Source organism: Gastrolobium bilobum, unplaced genomic scaffold, assembly GCF_033153095.1.
Source record: "Gastrolobium bilobum isolate Gb01-03AN ecotype WA unplaced genomic scaffold, APGP_CSIRO_Gbil_v1 utg27012, whole genome shotgun sequence".
NCBI lineage: Eukaryota > Viridiplantae > Streptophyta > Magnoliopsida > Fabales > Fabaceae > Gastrolobium > Gastrolobium bilobum.
Genome location: NW_026895143.1, coordinates 42,737 through 62,789, shown reverse-complemented (window position 1 = coordinate 62,789; position 20,053 = coordinate 42,737). Strand labels below are relative to the sequence as shown.

The window sequence follows — 20,053 nt, the reverse complement described above, 5'->3', positions numbered from 1 at the left end:
GTTTGAGAAACAGTGCCAGGGAACAGAATGATTGTCATGCACACCCATACTGACTTCGTCGCAGAGTTGCTTCGGGTCGTGATATGTAGTGACTTAGTGTCGACCTCTCCGACCTGCACATCCACCAATATCGGATTTTCGAGCTCTTGGAGACACTCAATGGAAGACTCGTGTGGTGGTTGGGGTTGAGCATTGATGGATGTCGCACGAGTGTTCGTCATCGTGGAATGGGAATCGAATTTTATCATTCCCCACAGACGGCGCCAATGTTAGGTCCTAGAGAACTGTAATTCTATACATTATGGTATGCGCTAAGAGATATCCAAAAGATAGATATCCAGATTGACTTATAGCCAATACTCCACAAGCAATAGGCTTATAGCCAAGACGTGGGTATGTGCACAGTATTGGCAGCAATAGTAAAATGAGTCAAAAAATGTGTACCTGGGGGTCTTAAGCCTTAAATTTATAGGGGCTACCTCTTGGGCTGTGTAGATCTCCCAGTTGGAGTAAGATTCAACTCTTTTTTTGTAGGGACATAGATTCTATCTTCGTTATCTTTAGTTTCATGTTGTTAGGATAATTGGGTCATTATCCTTTAAGGAATTTTTGGATAAGTAGTTAGAATATGGTTATATTCCATAACAAACGGGATGCAGATGTCTCACCTACCTCTCCATTCAGAAATTTTAGACTTACCTGAAAATGTGGCCAACCCATAGGAAACTATTCGAATTAGTAGGATTGGCAACTATTATATTTATTTATATTTTTGGTAAAATGATTGCTAGCTACCTTAATCGAGCAATCATAAATATATGAGAGCAATATTTATATATCACATTTAAATTTGCACAAAAATGACATAAAATTAAAATGTATTAGATGTAATAAAAATTTGACATCTAAATAACATCTCGGATTAACTTAATACTCCACCTCGAAAAGCTTAAATACGGAAAGCATTGAAAGCAAGCTCGCAACGCACTAAATCAAAGGGCATTACTTCTCTAGTTATGTTTCTTACGCAAAGGGAGTATGCAGCTAAAAAGGTTCACCGAGAAGAAAAGCATTCCAATTTTTTTATTTTTTTTGGCATCGCATCACATTATTTTGTTCAGAATTTTTAGCAAGATCGCTCATGAAACAGAACGACTATCCCCAGCCACAGATTCGTTTTAGTCCTCGAACTCATGGTTAAAGAACAGTCAACAGAGGAGCCACCTACAAGCCTTTATAGTATACGCCCAAAAAAAACTAATAGCTTGATCAATCTGAGCAAACACCACTGGTTGGCTACCCCTACCCTCAAAGTGCTTCCAATATTGAGGCCAACAAGCCAAACTTGACTTGGGCATGAAGATGCTTATAATCAGCATAAAGACTTCGAGAGAGTTTCACTATCATGATTCAGAATATGTATACCCCTCACCTAGGTATAGAATCAGTGTGGGGCAATCCCTTCAAAAAGTTTGGGATAATTGCACCGAGGAATCATGTTAAGACCATGGCATATTTATATTGCCAGATGCTAGTTCATCTGAAACAAGAAAATGATGAAACTTACTCGTCTGTACTACGAGAGGGGGAATCAACATCGTGGCCAACAATGCAGCCATACTAAGGAGCATAGGCCCGAACATCCGTCTTTGGACTTCACTAAATAGCAACTTAGTTATATAAGTCCTTTTCCATCTGAAATCTTAATTCTATCGAAGAACAAAAATTCCAGGACAAATGTGGAGAAGTGGAACTCGTCTCGAGGCACAAAATTTAACTGAGCTTGCTCAGCTACAATTTTCAAATTCCAACAAAACTTTCTTCCCTCTCTCTCTCTCTCTATTATTTTTTTCTTTTCTCTTTTTTCTTTTTTCTGGTGTAGGGGAAATGAAAGACAAGAGTCAAGACAGAAAAACTAGTGTGAAAGACAAGCAGCATCTTGAAAAAGCGTACACCTAGCCACCAAGGCATGTTTAACATCATCATCAAAACAAAAAGCTCTGAATAGTACCATATGGAATCTCCAAAATGCAAAGCTGGGGGAAGGTCCTAGATCCTTGCTTTTGCTAGAAGGTCAGCACATATATTCTCTTCACGCAGCACATGTGAGAATTACACCTCCCGATCACGTTTGAGCATATCATCTTGATATCACAAAAAATATTGCCATAAATACGAACTGAAGCAAAGCAATTCTGGAAGAGATTTAGCACTTCCATAGAGTCCGAGTCCATGTTTGCAGTAACCAAAGTCCCAGGCAATAAGGAGACCAATTCTTAATTCGACAAAGTTCAGCTTGCATATTAGTACTACACTGCAAGGAATCATAGAAACCACCCAGCCAGTTAATAGAATTATTATAACAACGATAATTTGAACAGATCTGAGGGTTAACGTGGTCCATTGAACATCAGTACCCTTACAGTATTTGGAGGGTATTAGATTGGTGAATGGATTAGACACTGCATACTCACACGCTTAGAGAATGAATCATTAAATTTTATATATATATCTTTTCACGAGAAATAGTACATCATAATACACAGGAAAAAATGGCACAGGAACGTCCAAATGTGGTATGCATGAGGTGAATGCATCTCACTGGCTCAACTAATCCTACTCTCTAAGGCAACTCTATCTTACAGAAAAGAACTGGCGGGTGGTACGAACATGGAACCTGTCAACATCCAACAACTTATCAAGCATCAAAACCCATCAAAACCAATCAAATAACATATCACAGATCCCAGGTAAAAGCAGCAAAAGAGTGATCTGAAGCTAATTTCGGAGATGGACTAGATATCTTCCCGCCAATCAGCATCTTAATTTGTGATATCCTACTCAATAAGAGAATTCATGGCCTCGAAGTGAAATATATTTCTTGACCCAGATGGCAATATCCTCAGCACAAACCTGGGCCTGAGGGCTTTTGAGAAGTACATCAAGGGTAGCAAATTCATGTACTGCATCCTTATACTCAAGAACAGGTGCATCAACATTCACCTTCCGGAGCTCCTCTGAGTAAGCAATGGCACGATCTCTCATCCAATCATGTTCTGCCACCACTGTCAATGTTGGAGGCATCAGCTTCAAAGGGGGAACTCGACCTAGAACTAGGGGATTAGCAGCAAGATGGTCTAGACTAAAGTCTTCCTCAGGTAGGAAAAGCTTCCATGCAAGCATACACATGGCCTTGTCATAAAAGTAAGAGTTTGCCAACTTTATTTCAGAATGTGTGGGAACACTTCCAACAAAAAATGGATACATCAGGACCTGTGCTACCACTTTGACAGGGTCCAGAAGTTTGCCTCCTTCCACAGCTTTTTGAGCCACATAGTGTGCAATATTTGCACCACAACTTGCACCAAGAAGAACGCATCTGTTTCAATATTAAAGAAACAACAACAAAAAAAATGTTAAGCACTGGAAAAGGGGCATAACTCCATGAGGACTATCTTACGACTGGAACCAAAGGAAGCATGACAGGGAGAAATTAATGTGACAAACAATACAACAGCATATCTAGAAAAAGTTTACTCTGCAACATTAATGTCATAATAGTTTTTAATGTACACAAACAAGGGCCCTTCAAGGAGAGATTCTTAGGTACTCCAAGAGTATTTCACTACTCCACAAAGAATGTACAACGTGGCACCACATAAACCATACACGTCATTGCATTAAAAATAAAATATTATTAAATTAGATGTGAATGGTTATAAGACTACCCAAAGTATTGCTCATAGAGTATACTACAGTTTTCTCCTTTTGGAGAGACATTTTATCTCAATATATAATCCGCCATGCCCAAAGGAGGTAACAGCAAAAATATTGGTCAAACAAGCATCTTAATTCACCCAATCACTTCTAATAATAGCCAAATATGAGCTCTGATAGAGTGCTTTATTATTTGAAAATTACTATTTTTGAGAAAATAACATTATGATAGTTGAATATAAATATTGTCAAAGATTCGCTAACCAAGCTTAGTGGTATAAATATTGTGGTTGTTAAAGGAAGGTATCCAAGAAATCAGCATAATATAGAAGAGAAAGTTGAGATAGGGTGACAGAGATAACACAGAAAAAAGATTAGACAAGATATTCACAGTCAACAAGGTCAAAAAGAGCACAGGTACAAGAAAAAGTAAACCAGAAAGATAAGACTTCAAAATGGTTATAGAGCCAACTCATGGGCCCCTATCGCCTATCACATATAGTACTTTCTAATTGTTATTTATGTTCCCTAATTGCAAATTTCGTCCCTTACTAATATATTGGATTAAACTAGTGGAATCTAGGGATCACATTAAATTAATTTAATCCCTAAAAAGGGAACTAATGTCAAAACACACAATAGTTCCAATGAGATGCACTAAAGTACATAGAGGTCAAAAAAGTCTCCTGCAAACACAGTAAAAGGAGGAGGGGGGAAAAAAGTAAACAGAAGGGAATGAAAAAAATAAGGGTGCCTTGGAGGCATAGTGCATGAGGCTCCTACCATTGTAGGAAAACTGAATTTTGATGCTGACAATAATAAGTATAGTAAACAAACCATCACATGAAAAGCAAGAACGAAAGAAATCCTACGAGAAAAACATTCACAGAAAATGTAGATTAAGCACTGCAAGTCCAGTAGTCCATTTCTTTTATCAACCAAAAGCCTCTGATTTCCATATATGGTGGTACAGAATGACCTGTGCCAGCCATCAAGTAACCTCTCTACCAGAATATCTGGCATGCTATCATCACTTGTCTACGTCTCTTCAATGTGTTTTGTATTTTTCAGCAGACGTATATTTTGTTAAATAAAGCTAAAAGAACAGAGCTAAACATTCCAAAGTGGAAAGGGAAGCATAATGCTAATATGAACAATATTAAAGAAACCAATTCTCTCTAGTCTCATGACAATTGAGGATCCCAACCCCAAATATAAACCAGATCTATATGTTTGGAACCATAAAATGCACCAAGATGTGATTTTAGCACAGCTAGAGTTAGACACAGACCACACTCGGAGGGAAACTAGCAAATCTGTCAGGTGGAGTGCTAGTTGTTTATCAGACAGCATAGATAATTTAGTCAATCCATTACAATCGAGTAATCAATATAAAATTTTCATTTCAACTTAAACTAGCATCCATCAAAATCATAAGATGATTCACATTGTAACCCACTTCCATTCGCAAACTCTCCTACCCTACTCAGGTATCCCTTGACCTACATTACTCCACACTCCCTAATAAATCACTGTCTATATTTAGAAGAGGCAATGAATGAATCAACAAGAATAAACAATCGCAAAATGTAGTTCAGTAACAAGAAAGATAGTGAAAGATCACATTTCAATCTAAATTTTGAAATGCTGCTAAATCAGATTAACCTAGAACAGCAGGATCAGGATAATCAATATATGAACTCAATAGAAACACCACAGTGACAACAACCTTGATGGATCTCCATGAGCAGCCAACCATGGCTCAACCACTGAAGCTCCAAATGAATCAACAATATGCCTATGAGCATCTGATTTCTTGAACTCACCGCCTCTAACCCTTCCATTCCCCATGGACTTGCTACACTCAGCCAAATTCGCTTGCTTCGCCAACCAATTCAACACCTTAAGCCCGTCCTCAAACGCAGCCGGATACCGACTCTCGGGCGCCAGCCGGTACCCGACTGCTACCACGATCACGTCGCAGAGCTTCGCGATCCGCCGGCAGAAGAGATCGTTCGCGACGGAATCGTTGCTGCCGCTGACCCAACCGCCACCGTGAAACTGCAACATCACCGGAAGTTTCCGGCGATTGTCCTTCGCCGGCGAGTAGCCCCGGTACACTCCGCCAGCAGCCATCAAATTCAAACCCTCGTCGGCGACGTCGTTGCTGGCGACTCCGAAGCTGTTCCTTCGGGGCTCTTCCATGTGGGCGGTGGCCCCTCCAGAGGAGCCATAGCTATTCCGCCGCGAATTCGAATCGACGATGCGCGCAGATCCAGGTTCGGGATCGAGTTTTTGGAGGATAGGAATGGACTTAGGCTTGGGAATTGGGTGAGGTTTGGAACGAGGTTCGGTTGGGGTGAGTGCGGATTCGGGGAGGAAGATTCGGATAGAGAGGGAGGTGAAGGGGTCGATATGGATGTCCTTGGTGGCGACGCCGTCGGCGAATGAGGGGTTAGCGGCGGCGACGGATTCCTCGGGTCGAGAGGTTACGCCAAACGGGTCGGAGTTTTCAGACGGGGCTTGAATCCGATTTTGCAAACGGTGCTTCAAGAGGAACTTGAAGAACACGCTATAGAGCTTCACAGCCACACTTGGCATTTCTCTCTCTATCCAGAACTTGCTCCACTGTTACACTCTCTTTCTCTCTCTATATCTGGAAAATATGTTGTTTGGTTGAAACAGGAAATGAGAACGAGTTTGTTTTAATTTTTGTGGTATTGGGATTAGGATAAACTCATGCGTATGTTAGCTTTAAGATTATGACTGAGGTGCTCATTGGATCAAATGGGAATAGGGTTTATGTAAAAACGAAATTGCTTGAATCTGTGATGGTGCTTCAATTCAATGGCGGGGTGAGGTGTGTGAGAGAGAGAGAGAGAGAAAGAGACAAAGGCATTTGGTGCGTGATGGGCATACATGCAACTTTACGCCGGTGGCTCCCTGGCTTGTTTGGTTTTTTTATGAAATTTTCCAAAGAAGAATTTCGTGACTTTTCTTTATGGGAAAAACGTTTTTACTTTTAAAACATATAATTTTGTGTTATTTTAAATCTTAACCGTTAATTTTTGTCAATCAACAGTTAAAATTTATTAGGTCAAATTTATTAATTAATTATTAATTCACAACAAAATTCAATAAATTCTAACTATTAATTGATAAAAATCAACAATTAAGATCTAAAATGACACAGATTTATATCTTTTAAAATAATAAATATTTTTTCATTTCTTTATTGTTTTGGTATTTATCTTCTTACACTTTTTTTTCATGAACATAAGGTAAAATGTTAAGTTTATTAATTGCTATTGAAACTATTTTTTTAATACTTTTAACTGGGACTAAATATCGATTCGAGATTAGTTTCCTAGCTAATTCAAAGTGTTAAAATTTATAAGGATATTTAAAAATTAATTTGACTTAAAGTGATAATTATGATCTATATATTAAAAAAAATTCATCGCATCATTTTCTTATACATATAATAATTAAGTAATTGTGTTTTAGCATATTGATACAAGTGACGTACCTACATGAATACATATTATAAAAATTGTAATAAATATTGATATACATTTTTTATATTTTATTTTTAAATATTCCCACCGTACAAGTAAATTACAAACTCAAAATTGTTTAGTAAAACTATATTAGATTTCATATAATAATATCAATAAAAGTGTCATAAAATTGTCATCAATAAAAGTGAGATAATAAAGTTTGCACCACCAACTCATGTTAGGCCAAAATTTTGGATTTTATATATTTGAGCTTTAATGGTAATGTGAGGGGGATTTCTCATAATGTTGGGTTGAAGTTATAAATGAACAAAATTAAATACTTAGGTAAAATATAAATCACTCAACTGCAAACAACATACTTTGATTAGAATTAAATTTGTAAAACCAACTTCATTCAATTAAATTTTTGCAAATTACAATCTAAACACATAATAATTTTTCATACATGTATAATATACACATTTAAATACAAGATTTTTATTTATAATTGTAATTATTTATTTATTTATATTTTTCTTTATAAATATTTTTTTTATCACTCCCTCACTCGATTGGAAATTTGTCCCCACCATTAAGGGTGTAAATGCGTCAGGCTACGTGTAAAAACTTGCATCATTAATTTGGAATTTTAATAAATTGTGATTTTTATAAATTATTCCATAATTCAAATAGGATAATTATAGAGAATTTATAATTATCTAAAATTAAATCACTTTTCAGGAAAAAGTATAAATGCGGCATATTTCCCGGTAAAGATGTATACCAGCTAAATTATTCGAAAACTTAGAAATTAAATAATAATTAAATGAGGATTATTAGATAGAGATTTAATTGTTTCAAATTAAATCTCTGCTTCACGAAAATTATGAACAGAGTGTTATTTGAGAAAAAAAAAACTGCGAGTAGGAAAATTACCCGAAACTTAAATATAATTAGTGATTATTATTTCATAAATTTTATGGAGGTAAAATGACTACAAGATATTTATGGTTATATTATTAGAAAATTCTAAGTATTTAAAATTAAATCACTTTTAGAGTAAAAGTGAGAATACTGTGTGTTTTGCGGTAGGCAAAATTAACCGGAACACAAGGATAAACTAATGACTATTATTATTCTATTAATGTTATTAAACTTAAATGATAATAAAGATGTCTAAGTTAGATGGATAGAGAATTAAGGAGTGATTAAGAGAGCAATTACCCAATTAGGGTTAGAGGACCCACTTAAATGACTTAGACTTAGGGTCCGTTTGGATGGATTTTTTTCTCCAAAAGTTGCTTTTTTTTTGTAAAAAAAAGCACTTTTCATTTTTAGCTCGTTTGGATATCTGCTTTTAAAAAAAAGCAGAAGTCACAAAAAAAGTCAAAAACCTACTTTTTCTGAAGCTAAAAATTTTAACTTCTAAAAAAAGCAGAAGTCAAAAGCCAAATATTTTTTTCAAAATTTAAATATTTTTATAAAAATATAAATAGCTTTAACTTTTGTAAAAAAGACTTCTAAAATAAGGAAGAGGTAAAAGTTACTTTTTTATAAAAGTGCAAACAAACGGGCACTTAGTCTTTCTTTTCCCATTATCACTCATTCATATTTCTAAACCCTTGAAGAAATTTTCACTACTCTCATGGCTCTCTTCTTCTCCATGAAAGCTCATAACTTTCTCCATGATACTATGCCAAAACTTCACTTTTCCTCCATCTCATCTCCATAAACACTTGAAAGCTAGTGTCTTGGGAGAAAAAAAACTCACTCTTGGGGTGTTCTTGTTGCTTCCTTGGGTGACTTAGGGTGTATTCCCTTCATTTTAAGAGGTTGGAGCATCACTACATGTTGTTTTGAAGCTCTTTGTGAAGAAGAACCACCATTTGTCAAGCAATTTTCGTGCTCTTTGTTTGGCATAGGATTAAAGTGGACTAAAGACCTCAAAGAACCCTTCTTTCCTTTGTTTTGAGCTTTGGGTATATGTCTTTACCTTGTATCTTTGAGTTTCTATGAAAAGAATAGATTTTGATATGTAAAAATCATGTTTTGGGTGTGTAAAGTAGAGATTTTTTTGTAACCTAAGCTTTAGAGGTTGGTAATATGTTGGTAACATGTTGGAAGATGGGTTAGATAACAAAAAGGGTGAGTTGGAAGCTTTGGGACGCCATTGAAACCTAAAAAACACAAATTTTCTACATTCTGTCGCGATGTAATAGATTCCATGCAATTGCGAATCGACTCCCTAGTGTAGGAATCGATTACCAGTGAGGAGAAATCGATTTCTTCTTGGAAAATAACAATAATGAACTAGTTTAGTAAAATCGTGATATCTCAAGCTACAGAGCTCTATATTGAGTGAAGTTTGAACCTACGTGAAGCAAACACATAGGGCTATAATTCTGTAAAATTTTGTAACCATTGGATAAGTAGATTGATCGCAGTTTGAGTTTGAAGTCGCGACTTGGTTGCTAAAAATTCAGTTTGCACTAGTCACTTTGCGAAAAACATAACCGGAGTTATACAACTCCAATTGAGACATATAATATGTCGTTAGAAACCTTTAGATGTCTAGTTTAACATAGTAAAATTTTAGAATTTTTGGTAAAGATTTGAAATACTAGTTTTACAAATGGTAAACATTATTTAGTGCTGAATTCGCCAAATAGAGTCATTTCCTTCGAGTTTGATCCTTAAGGAAATGATTTGTTGACTTTATGGTGCTTGAAAGTGATTTTTTAAGGTTACGAGACCGTAGGGAGTTGACTTAGTTCCTTCTACCTTGAGTTGGTGTCCCTACGTAAAGAATGACTACGTAAAAGATAATATTGAAATGAATGTCGTAAGCTAGTATATTTGCTAATTGCTTTATATCTCTATGAAGCTTGGGAGAGATACAAGGACATCATCAGAAAATGTCCAAACCATAGGGTAGAGAGTTGGGGAGTGTTACAATCTTTTTATAAAGGACTTGACCATACTTCTCAATCACATTTAGATTTTGCTGCAGGAGGATATTTTTTTACTGGAACGCTTGAATCCAGTATGAAATCATAGAAGGCACTGCAGAAAGATGTCTCTAGTGGCCAATAGACAGGGTGAGCCCAGTAAGGAAGCCTGGCATGCTAGAATTAGACAAACAAACTGCCATGGAAGCCCAGCTAGCCTCACTCATGAATAAGGTGAAGAACCTGAAGACTGATCAAGAAACACCAAGGATGGAAGTCTTGCAACTCACAACAGCTGAAACTGAACCATGCTCAACCTGTGGTGACCTTCATGATTCAACAGACTGTCCATCTACTTGATTGGTGTGTTATGCAGAAAACTTTGGCAACAGGAACTTCACCAGAGACAATCAACAAGCAGGATGCAACACCAATTCAAATCCTGGAGGAACTATAACAAAAGATCAGAACCATAATTCCCAATGGAGGCCACCCATGAACCAAAGACCATTCAACACTCAGCAACAACTATATCAACAAGGCAGCAGCAGCGGAATGTTTGAACAGCAAAGAAGAACCAATTACGTTCCGTTCCACAGAGATGACCAACGCATCAACACTTTAGAAAACTATGTCAAAGAATATGTCACCAGGAATGATGCAGTGGTTAGGAACATTGAGTCCCACCTGGGACAGATAACTGCCAACCTCAATATAAGAACACCAGAAAAACTACCAGGGGACGCTGAAGTTCCCTCAACAACTTCTCTAGAGACCTGAAAGGTAAGTACCAAGTCTAGCTAAAGACATTAAACTAAGAGCTGACTGGGAGGCAACCCAGTGGATACATTTGCTCTTTGACAAAGAGCAAAGTTTTGGGGTGGTTAACCTTAACCACATAGCTCCCAAATGGAGGGAACGTCTGATGTTCAACTCCAAAGTCCAAATAACATATATTCCGTTCCAGGAACGTAGTTTTGGGGTGGTTCACTAACCATATTGTCCCAATAAAAAAATTAAAAAATACCTACTTTTAAAAGTCTTTATATATATTTTGAAACTAATTTCAAACTAATTCAAAACTCCCTCTGATTTCACTAAACGTCCATAACTTTTTAACCTATTTTGAAACTCTAATTTTAACATTAACCATTGTCCTTGATCAGATGAATCTGGAGTTTTCCGGTCGTTCAGAGAAATTGCAGTTTTAAGCTGTTACGCGTGTCGTAGGCACGCTTCCCCAAACTCACTAATTTCTGTCAATTTTTATCAGAAATCATATTTCCTAGTCATATATACCACTTATAACTTATATCCAAACCTAGAGCTCAAAACTCAATTAGCACTCTTTGCAATGCAACTGTACCGCGATATTTTTTTATCTGGTAAAAACATTATTCACCGAATTTTCAAAAACTTGCCTAACCACTCAAATTTTCGTTCTGAATTCATTTTCAGGGTTATTTTTATCATTTGAGACCTCCTACTAAATTTTACCTTCCTAAGGTTACGTGTTTGGCTAATTATCGTTTTACCCTTTCTTTGTATTTTAACTTAATTTTCAGGATTTTCACTAATCCTTCCCTTTAATCCATGTTTAATATATTAATATATTAATACTTCTAATGTTGAAGAATTCGATCCCAGGCAACGGCGCCAAAAACTTGTTCCGACTCGGCAAGTGCACCGATCGTGGAAGTAATAAAGTGTACCGGAGTACGAGATCGTTCCCACAAGGATCAGAATTTTCAAGCACTAGTTCGCTAATTGCGTTTTAGTTGGACAATCAAGAATTTAGATGAAGAGAATTGTATTTGAAGAACTTGAAAATTAAAGAACAAGTACTAACATTCAATTAAAGAAAATTCAGAATTAAAAGAATGAATGAAGATGATGTTTGATTAAGAATTTAAAACAAGCGTAGTTAAGGTTTCGACTTCCCCCAATATCCTCAATATGTTATAAATTAAATAGCCAAGAATCTGTTTCTTAATATATTGCCAATCAATTCTATCTGAGTTAATTATGGCTCAATTCCTTGTTACCATAAATCTATATAATCTTGAAAGAACTCTAGTTCCCCGATTATTCCCCAAGAAAACATGCATTAAGATCAAGAATCCCAAGATTGCATAATTACCCTATGTCTATTCCTAGATCACAAGGATTATGATAAATTATCAAGTCAAGGTTCATGCACCAACATCCCTATTCTCATACAATTCCCCAAAATCATTCTATAAGGAACAAACTCATAGAAAGCATTAAAGACGAATAATTTATTCAATTATAAAAAGAACAGAATTTGGAGAAAATTTAATTCATAAACATAAAGATTTAATTGGGTTTCATCTACCCTTAACTACATAAAAGACTACTCTAGCATACTGAATTGAAAAGAAATAATAAAGAAAAGAGTACCCCAAGCCTCCATTGGTGTGATGTTGACTTGATTCCTCAGTGTTCCAGCGCTCCGCAACAGGATTCCTCCTTGGAGTATGAATGAGGATGAATGAGTATGAATGAGGATGAATGAGTATGAATTTCTGAATTGGTCTCTATGTCTGACCCCAAGCTCTTTATTTATAGCCATTGGAGGTTGTATCCTTCATTGCATCTCTTGTCGTATCCATATTAGATTTGTAATTGATTCTCCAATTGTTTCCTTTTTGCAATTAATATCTTGTGGATTGGTTGAGAGATTTGAGCTTTGAGTCTTGTATAATCTTCCTTCAATCTTCTATGGAATCAACTTTGATATGTTTCCACTTTAGTTCCATATCATAATTGGTCAAATCTTCGTTAAATCTCAGCAAATCTTGGTGCATCTTTGCTGTCAGGTCTGTGTTTGGGTGTTCAAGCGCGCTACAGGGCGCATAAGCGCCCTGAATTGCTAAAAATTGTTGTTGCTGCCTGCCTGAGTGCGCTTGAGCGTGCTCATGGGCGCTCGAGCGTGCTCCTCGAGTCCGAAATTATGTCTTCTTGGGCGCTTGAGCGTGCATCTGTGCGCTTGAGCACCCTGATGTGCCCAGTTTGGCTGTTTTTCCTGCTTCCAAACTCTCGAGTGTCCTCTTGTGCGTTGGAGCGTGCTTTCTTGGACCTTTAATTGTAATATGTTGGTTTCCTTTGATCCATGTTGAGCCGCTACTTCTTCGTCATGATTTCTTTAGCACTTTTAGCACCAATTCTTGTGGTTTTACCTTCAAAAACGCAATTATTATCAAAACGTCAGCTCAATTTCCTATCTTATGACTTAAATGTATTAAAACCTTGAATTCCATGCATTCTACTACATAACTCTTGTATAATTTAGCCTAAAAACATGGTAAACCAAAAGTTTATCAAACATTCCCAGATTTGAATATTGATGTACTCAGCAATCAACTAAAATAAGACTAGGGAATAGGAAGTAGGGATCTCAGAAGCATGGAATTTGGCTAGAAGGAATTTATAATAACAGAGCATTCAGACTATAAACATTGCTGCATCAATTATAAGATTCATAATTCATCAGAGAAAATTGTAACAAAATTCTTAAGATCAAGAATAAGAGAAAATTACTGAAACATTCCCTCACTAGGAATTTAATTCACTCAAGCTCAATCGTCTGGAGGGTCGGTGTTTCACTCGTTTCCCACTGAATCAACACTACCATATGCTTGCTCATATTCTTGCTTTCCAAAGTATTGTGATGTATCCAAATATCAAGAGGTCTTTCTTGGGTTATAACTTGGCCTGGCTATAAAGGAAGGAAAATTTAGAGAAAAGGCTGCAAGATTAAAATTCAGATTTCTGAAGAGGAACTTTTGCATTTGTTTACATTGGTAAACGCTTTCTTTCTTCTTTTTGGTCCATTCTTCTTCTTTTTCTTTTGAACTTTCTCTTGTTTGTCGTTCTCTTCCTCAGAACACTTTTTCTTTCTTTCTTTTCACTTTTTTTTTTCTTTCTGGGGATTTTTCCTTTTCTTTATTTCTTTCTTTTCTCATTCCACGCAACCTTACTTCCTCGGCTTTTGCCCTTTTTTTTCTGTACTTCCACACTTTATCATTAACAATTAACACCTTTTTCTCAATTTAATCTGAATTTTCAATATCAGTTAAGGTGAGGATAGTATGTGGAAAGTGGCTTAGTCATCTTCATAGGTTTTCAAAGAATAAATAGGCCTAGGCTCAAAGGGGTTAACTAAGGAATATTAGCAAGGGTTGGCTATTTGGCCATCTAGTTTAAAGAAAGAACATGCCTCAATCATATCTATAAAATATATCACATACCAATTCAAGCAAGAAACAAAGCAAGTTCTAGAGTCTTTCATACAGTGGGATGCACACTTAATAAAAATTTCCTGTATAGGCTCAAAACCTCACGGCTATGAATGCACAGTAATTTCTCTATTCCAAAGCTTAACAATCTCATCTTAAATGAAAGTATTCAACAAATCATGAAAATCATACATTGATGCTTATTATGAAAATTCAAGTAAGTGCAACATCATGCACTGAATCAATTACTGATTAAAATTCCTACCAATCTTCCATTTATTTACACTAAGAAAAGTTTAAAATTTTCACAAAAACAGTGGCTTGGGGTTTTTCATGACAAACTAAATATTAAAGATTCAAAAAAAAAATTAAGCTAAAGCAAAGAAGAAGAGATTTGAGATAGTTCCCTGTTTTAGCCGGATATTCTGTGTATACTCATGAAGTTCCTCCGGCTTAATCCATTGTGCTTAGATGACTGTGCGTTCCCCATTCCCATATTTAAATTTTGCTGTCCTCAGCAACAGATTTAAATCTAAAAAGAAATCGCGTCGAGAATGAAGAACAACTAATTTCTCTCTTGTTGTTTGTTCCATTTTCTTCACCTGTAAAATTCACTTAATGATAGCCATTAGTTTCAACACCTTCTCCTATATTTTTGTATTTGTCTTAATTGAAAAATAAAAAATAAAAAATAAAAAAAAATAAAATTAATCAAAACTAAAAATAGTAAAATGTTGAGTTGCCTCCCCCTAGCGCTTGTTTTACGTCACGAGCCTGACGTACCTGACTTATGATCACGGTGGTTCAAAGCATGATCTTGGTGATGACCAAGCTCCATCATTCAGAAATTGTGTCCTACCGTAGTGCTCTTCTGCATATGGATGAGGTAAAGTAGTCTCAGGAACTTTGAATTTGGTATTTATATGCTTTCCCTTGCTCATCGGCTTTTCCATCTTAACTATTGGCTTACTTTCTTGAGAAGACTCCTCATTGTATTCTTCTTCACCTGTCTTTTCACTAATAAAGTAGACTTGATCTTGTGGTTGAGCTACGGCGGAAGGGACTTCTTTGTCAAAGAATTTGAAAATTACTTGCTCTCCGTCTACTCGTAAGATCAGCTCACCTTTAAGTACATCAATCAGTGCTCCTGAATTTGCCAAGAAGGGTCTTCCAAAAATCATAGGAATTGTGGCATCTTCTTCAATGTCAAGGATGACAAAATCAACAGGAATGATGAACTTGTCAACCTTAACTAATATATCTTCAATGATGCCGTAAGCTTGCTTTGAAGAGCGGTCAGCCAGTTGCACTATCGTCTTTGTGGGTTTTACTTCAGTAATCCCCAGCTTCTTCATCATGGAGAGTGGCATGACATTGATGCTAGCTCCAAGATCACATAAAACATTGTCCACTTCCACTTTGCCTATAGTGCATGGAATGCTGAAGCTCCCCGGATCCTTGACTTTGGTAGGTAACTTCTTTTGGATGATAGCATTACATTCCTCCGTCAGATTCACCATCTCACATTCTTGCAACTTACGCTTCCTTGGTAATAGATCCTTCATGAACCTTGCGTAGTTGGGCATTGTAACATCCCGCCTAATTAGTAAATTATATAACTTGCACTTAGGGATGTGGAACATGATTAAAATTTCGAAGTAAATTGAGTAGAGTGGGATTAATTTAAGTAGGAAAAAATTATTTTGTGGTTGTTAGTGTAAGTGAGCATATGTGAATATTTTAAGAGATTTATGACACTATTAAGAAGGGGTAGAATTACAATTAATTATAATATAGGTAGGAATTCTAATTACTACCTAGTGGAAACATGAATTAATAATTAATATGTATATATTTTATGTGACAAGTGAACCTTTCATGAATTAATAAATAATATGTACACATTTCATGTGATAAGTGAACTTAAGTAATCACTCACAAAATCTGTATACTTGCCATGGATTGGTCAAAAGGTGGCCACATGGCAATTTCTATCCATCTTTAATCCACCAACACTTGCACCAATTAGAAGAGAGAACTTTTGTTGCATGAATGCCTATTGGCCATAGCAGCCACATCACTACCCTAGCACCTATAAGGACCAAAAGCCATCTTATCCTTCTTATTTTTCCTTCCTTGCTGTAACCGTGAATCAGAAATTAGGACAATTTCTACTCTCCCTATGCGCTGATTGGTGATGCAATAAGCTAACCTTATCTTTATTTTTAAACTCAACCACATATCCTTCTTTCTAGTTTCCTCCATGCGCAAGGCAAAGACCATCTTTAGAAAAATAAATTGCTTCTCTTTGGTTCAGCACACAAAACCGTATACAACATGCAAGCCTCTACCCTTCCCCTCTGGCTCAAACGACGCATAACTTGGAGGAGATGAAATGCCTCCTTCGATCCTTACTCATTCTTACCGGGACCGACTCTGAGTGAGGTCCACACTGTGTGCACTTGGTACATCTCTGTTTGTAAATCTTCCCCTGCATGCAGCGGCAACTGACCCCCCTTTTTGGAGCCTAGGAAGAGCATAGGTGATACTCAGGGTGTGGAGATTATTCCCTGCAAATACCTAGAGAGAAGTTTAGGTCACATGTGAGTAGAGGTAAACTGAACCTTAAGCCCTTTTAATTTCATCTATTCGGCCTGTATGGACATTAATAAGAAACTGAAATTTTGTCATCCTCTTCCTTTCCTTGGTTCGGTTGGACCTGATCAAACGAGGACATGAGGTGCTCTTCTGTTCTGTATTCGATGGTAACCGTTTGATGTTGATGACGATCCCCTTTGCATGCATATTGGTAGATCGATTTCTCGCATAGGAGGAGGGGGAAGGTACTGTTTCACTTTTGGTTGATGCATTGGATATGTCCGGAACATTTTGGTACGTTTGAGGAGGTAAAAGATCAAACCTCTCACTTCTCTTTCATTCTCTGTTTCAGTTGCCACGTGTAGCCTAGGAAATTCTATGTTTTTAGCAATTGTCTTTCCTTCTCGGTTCAGCAGGGAAACCGTAGCCTTTGGTGTGGTTGAGCACAAAGGAACGAAATTTGGGAGCTTGGAAATGGCTCCCTATAGAACTCATGAAACTGTCCTTGAATTAAAATAAAATAAAATAGCCCTTGCATGTGCTTAAGAATATGTAAACAGAAAGCTGTATGCCTCTCTAGTGCGCTTTAGTTATTGTAAATCAGTTTATGTAAACGTATAGGAAATCATGAAATGAATTCTGATTTGTAATACTTGTATTTAGGTGTGCAAATCTCGTAGGGAATGGACCTTGTTGTTTTTCTGCACTTGTAGATAAATGGTAAATAAAATTTAGATCAGAAAGTTAATAATTATTAGAAGCCTTGTTCATGCTTAAGAAACCGATTTAGGGGTAGGAAATAACTTTCCTTCATTTTGTTGAGCTGCACCTTAAAGTAGAAAGACTTATTAAGGATTACATGGGTTTAATGGTTGAAAATAACCTGCTCTTAGTTTCTTTAGCGCACCTCAAACCGTGGAGTATATTACACGTAATAGATAAATTTGGAAGCATTTAGCAATCATGGAAACTGAATAATTATGGTGATTTGTTTACCTTGCGGTGTCTCGAAATATTTCATACTGTTTTTAAACCCTTTTAATTCTGGTATTTTATTTATAAAACTATTATGCTGTCAAATTCGGATTTTTGGGCTGAAATTTTAGGCATTTTGCGAGTTCTGTTTCCGGAGCTACGGAACTCTGATTGGGCTATATTTTATATGTATGTGTAGCCCCAGATGTGCACTTCCATCATAACAAAGAAAATTTTTGTAAACTGTTAAGACCGATTTTATATAAATTTTGTAAGTCAGGCAGGTTTAAGAAGAAAGTTTCATTTTCGCAGCAATGATTGTATGCAGAATTTTAGTTGTTTAACCTATGGGTTCTGACTTAAGTTTTACACATAAAGTATTTTAAGAAAACCTTTGTTGTACCTATGCGGGAACCGATTCAATTATTTTACACAAATATTTCACACAAATTATTTTAAATTAATGGCAGAAAATTCGCTTAGTATGTGGACTTGGAAACCGATCACAAATCAAGGATTAGGAGGATAAGACAACTGTGTAATATATAGAAAATAAAAGTAATAAATTCTGATTCCATGTATGTGTTTATTTAGGTGCACAAGCTCTTAGATAATTGGACTGTTCGATGATGTTTGGAATGCTTGAGTTAAAAGTAAAAGTGCCAAAGTAAGTGTCTGGTGGCATTACCTTCTGTGACTGCTAGCTAGTGCATGGATTATGAATTGTTGCTCTCATGTTTTGGATCTGGATTCTGTATACGATATTCGTATTCTGTTCATGGATATAATATGCTGGATATTCTGTTGAGGAGAATAATTGTTATACAACATTCTAATATTGGAATCCATGAGATATATGTATCTTGATTATTATCTAGTCATGCATATACACCTCATAATGCATTTGTTTCTTTTGTGTGTGAAGCATATCATGGCATACATGCACAAATTTCATGCTGCACATGGACTAGAATATTTATATAAATATGCATACGATTGAGCACGCATCATATAGGCATACCTTGGTACCAGGGCAGGGGACACTTGGCTTCCGTCCGCATAGGTTATAGTTGGAATCCTTCTGTTGGAGCCACCCAGGATAATCCATTGTATCTATTAGTGTTACGTGCACAGTAGTGCTATGAACGTACACTTCTGGCGTTATATACGCACTATGATTATGATTCAGTGATACGTGCACCTTAGAGCTATGAACGTACACTTCTGGCGTTATATACGCACTATGAAAATGGTTAGTACTTGACGGATTTGAACTGATGATGTGACTGTTTGGTAATTCTGTATTTAGTTAGTACTGTTGCATTACTGGTTTTGTTGCCACACTACTGGGATTTTTCTCACCCCTTTGGGGCTGCTATTTTTACAAAATGGCAGGAGGACGGAAGAGCATTGGAAGACATGATAATATGGATATTTGCTATTATGTGTTGCTGTATGGACTATTGCTATTGCTGTTTATTTGATGGATGACTGTATTAAATTGAGTAGTTTGGATTACTGTTGAATTATGATTTTATTACTGTTTTAAGACTTTTGTGATCAACAAGTATTTTGAAAACAAATTCCTGAAACATTTTGCGAAAATAATTTCTGAGGTTTTTGAATGTTGATTTTCTAAACAGATTTAACGAGCACTTTACGAGTTATATTTAGTGGGGCTACAGACCTCCGATTTGCTTATATTTTATATGCACGCGAAGCCCCACGTGTCTATTTTCAGATTATGTAAACGTTAGAATGGAATTTTGAAAACTGGATTTTATACGAATTTTGCAAGACAGCAACGTCTGCCAGGAAAATAATAATTTCAGCAAGTTAAGAATTTTGAAAGTATACTCTGACTTTTGTAAGTAAATCGATTTCAACTATGTGGTTTAATTCGGAACGTCAAATTAATTTTTCAGTACATAAAATTGTGACGAACGAACTCTAATTCCGCTTAGCAAACAACTCTCTTGGATGCATACAAGGGAGGGTGTTACAGACATGTTCTCTAAAGCTTCGGCAAAAGGAATGTTAATCTGCAACCCTGAAT

At 36.3% G+C, this 20,053-nt stretch overlaps 1 protein-coding gene and 1 long non-coding RNA gene across 4 annotated transcripts; one reads left to right on the top strand and one right to left on the bottom strand.

Moving 5' to 3' along the window:
- Nucleotides 1–2,535: 2,535 nt before the first annotated feature.
- Nucleotides 2,536–6,576, bottom strand: LOC133294420 (probable carboxylesterase 11). 3 transcript variants are annotated; one of them, XM_061493245.1, is made up of 3 exons: nucleotides 6,063–6,576; nucleotides 5,447–5,936; nucleotides 2,536–3,379 (listed from the first exon to the last, which is right to left on the bottom strand). In XM_061493245.1, the coding sequence occupies exons 1-3, from the start codon at nucleotides 6,316–6,318 to the stop codon at nucleotides 2,842–2,844; spliced, it is 1,284 nt and encodes a 427-aa protein (XP_061349229.1). In that variant the 5' UTR covers nucleotides 6,319–6,576; the 3' UTR covers nucleotides 2,536–2,841. The 3 variants fall into 3 exon arrangements, with proteins under 3 accessions (XP_061349229.1, XP_061349081.1, XP_061349157.1); XM_061493097.1 differs by having other exon boundaries at nucleotides 5,444–6,576; XM_061493173.1 differs by having other exon boundaries at nucleotides 5,447–6,576.
- A 9,988-nt stretch (nucleotides 6,577–16,564) lies between these two features.
- LOC133294284 (uncharacterized) lies at nucleotides 16,565–19,594 on the top strand. Its single transcript, XR_009749182.1, has 3 exons — nucleotides 16,565–17,330; nucleotides 18,592–18,664; nucleotides 19,393–19,594. It is a non-coding gene; the product is annotated as an uncharacterized LOC133294284 (long non-coding RNA).
- The last annotated feature ends 459 nt before the right edge of the window (nucleotides 19,595–20,053 follow it).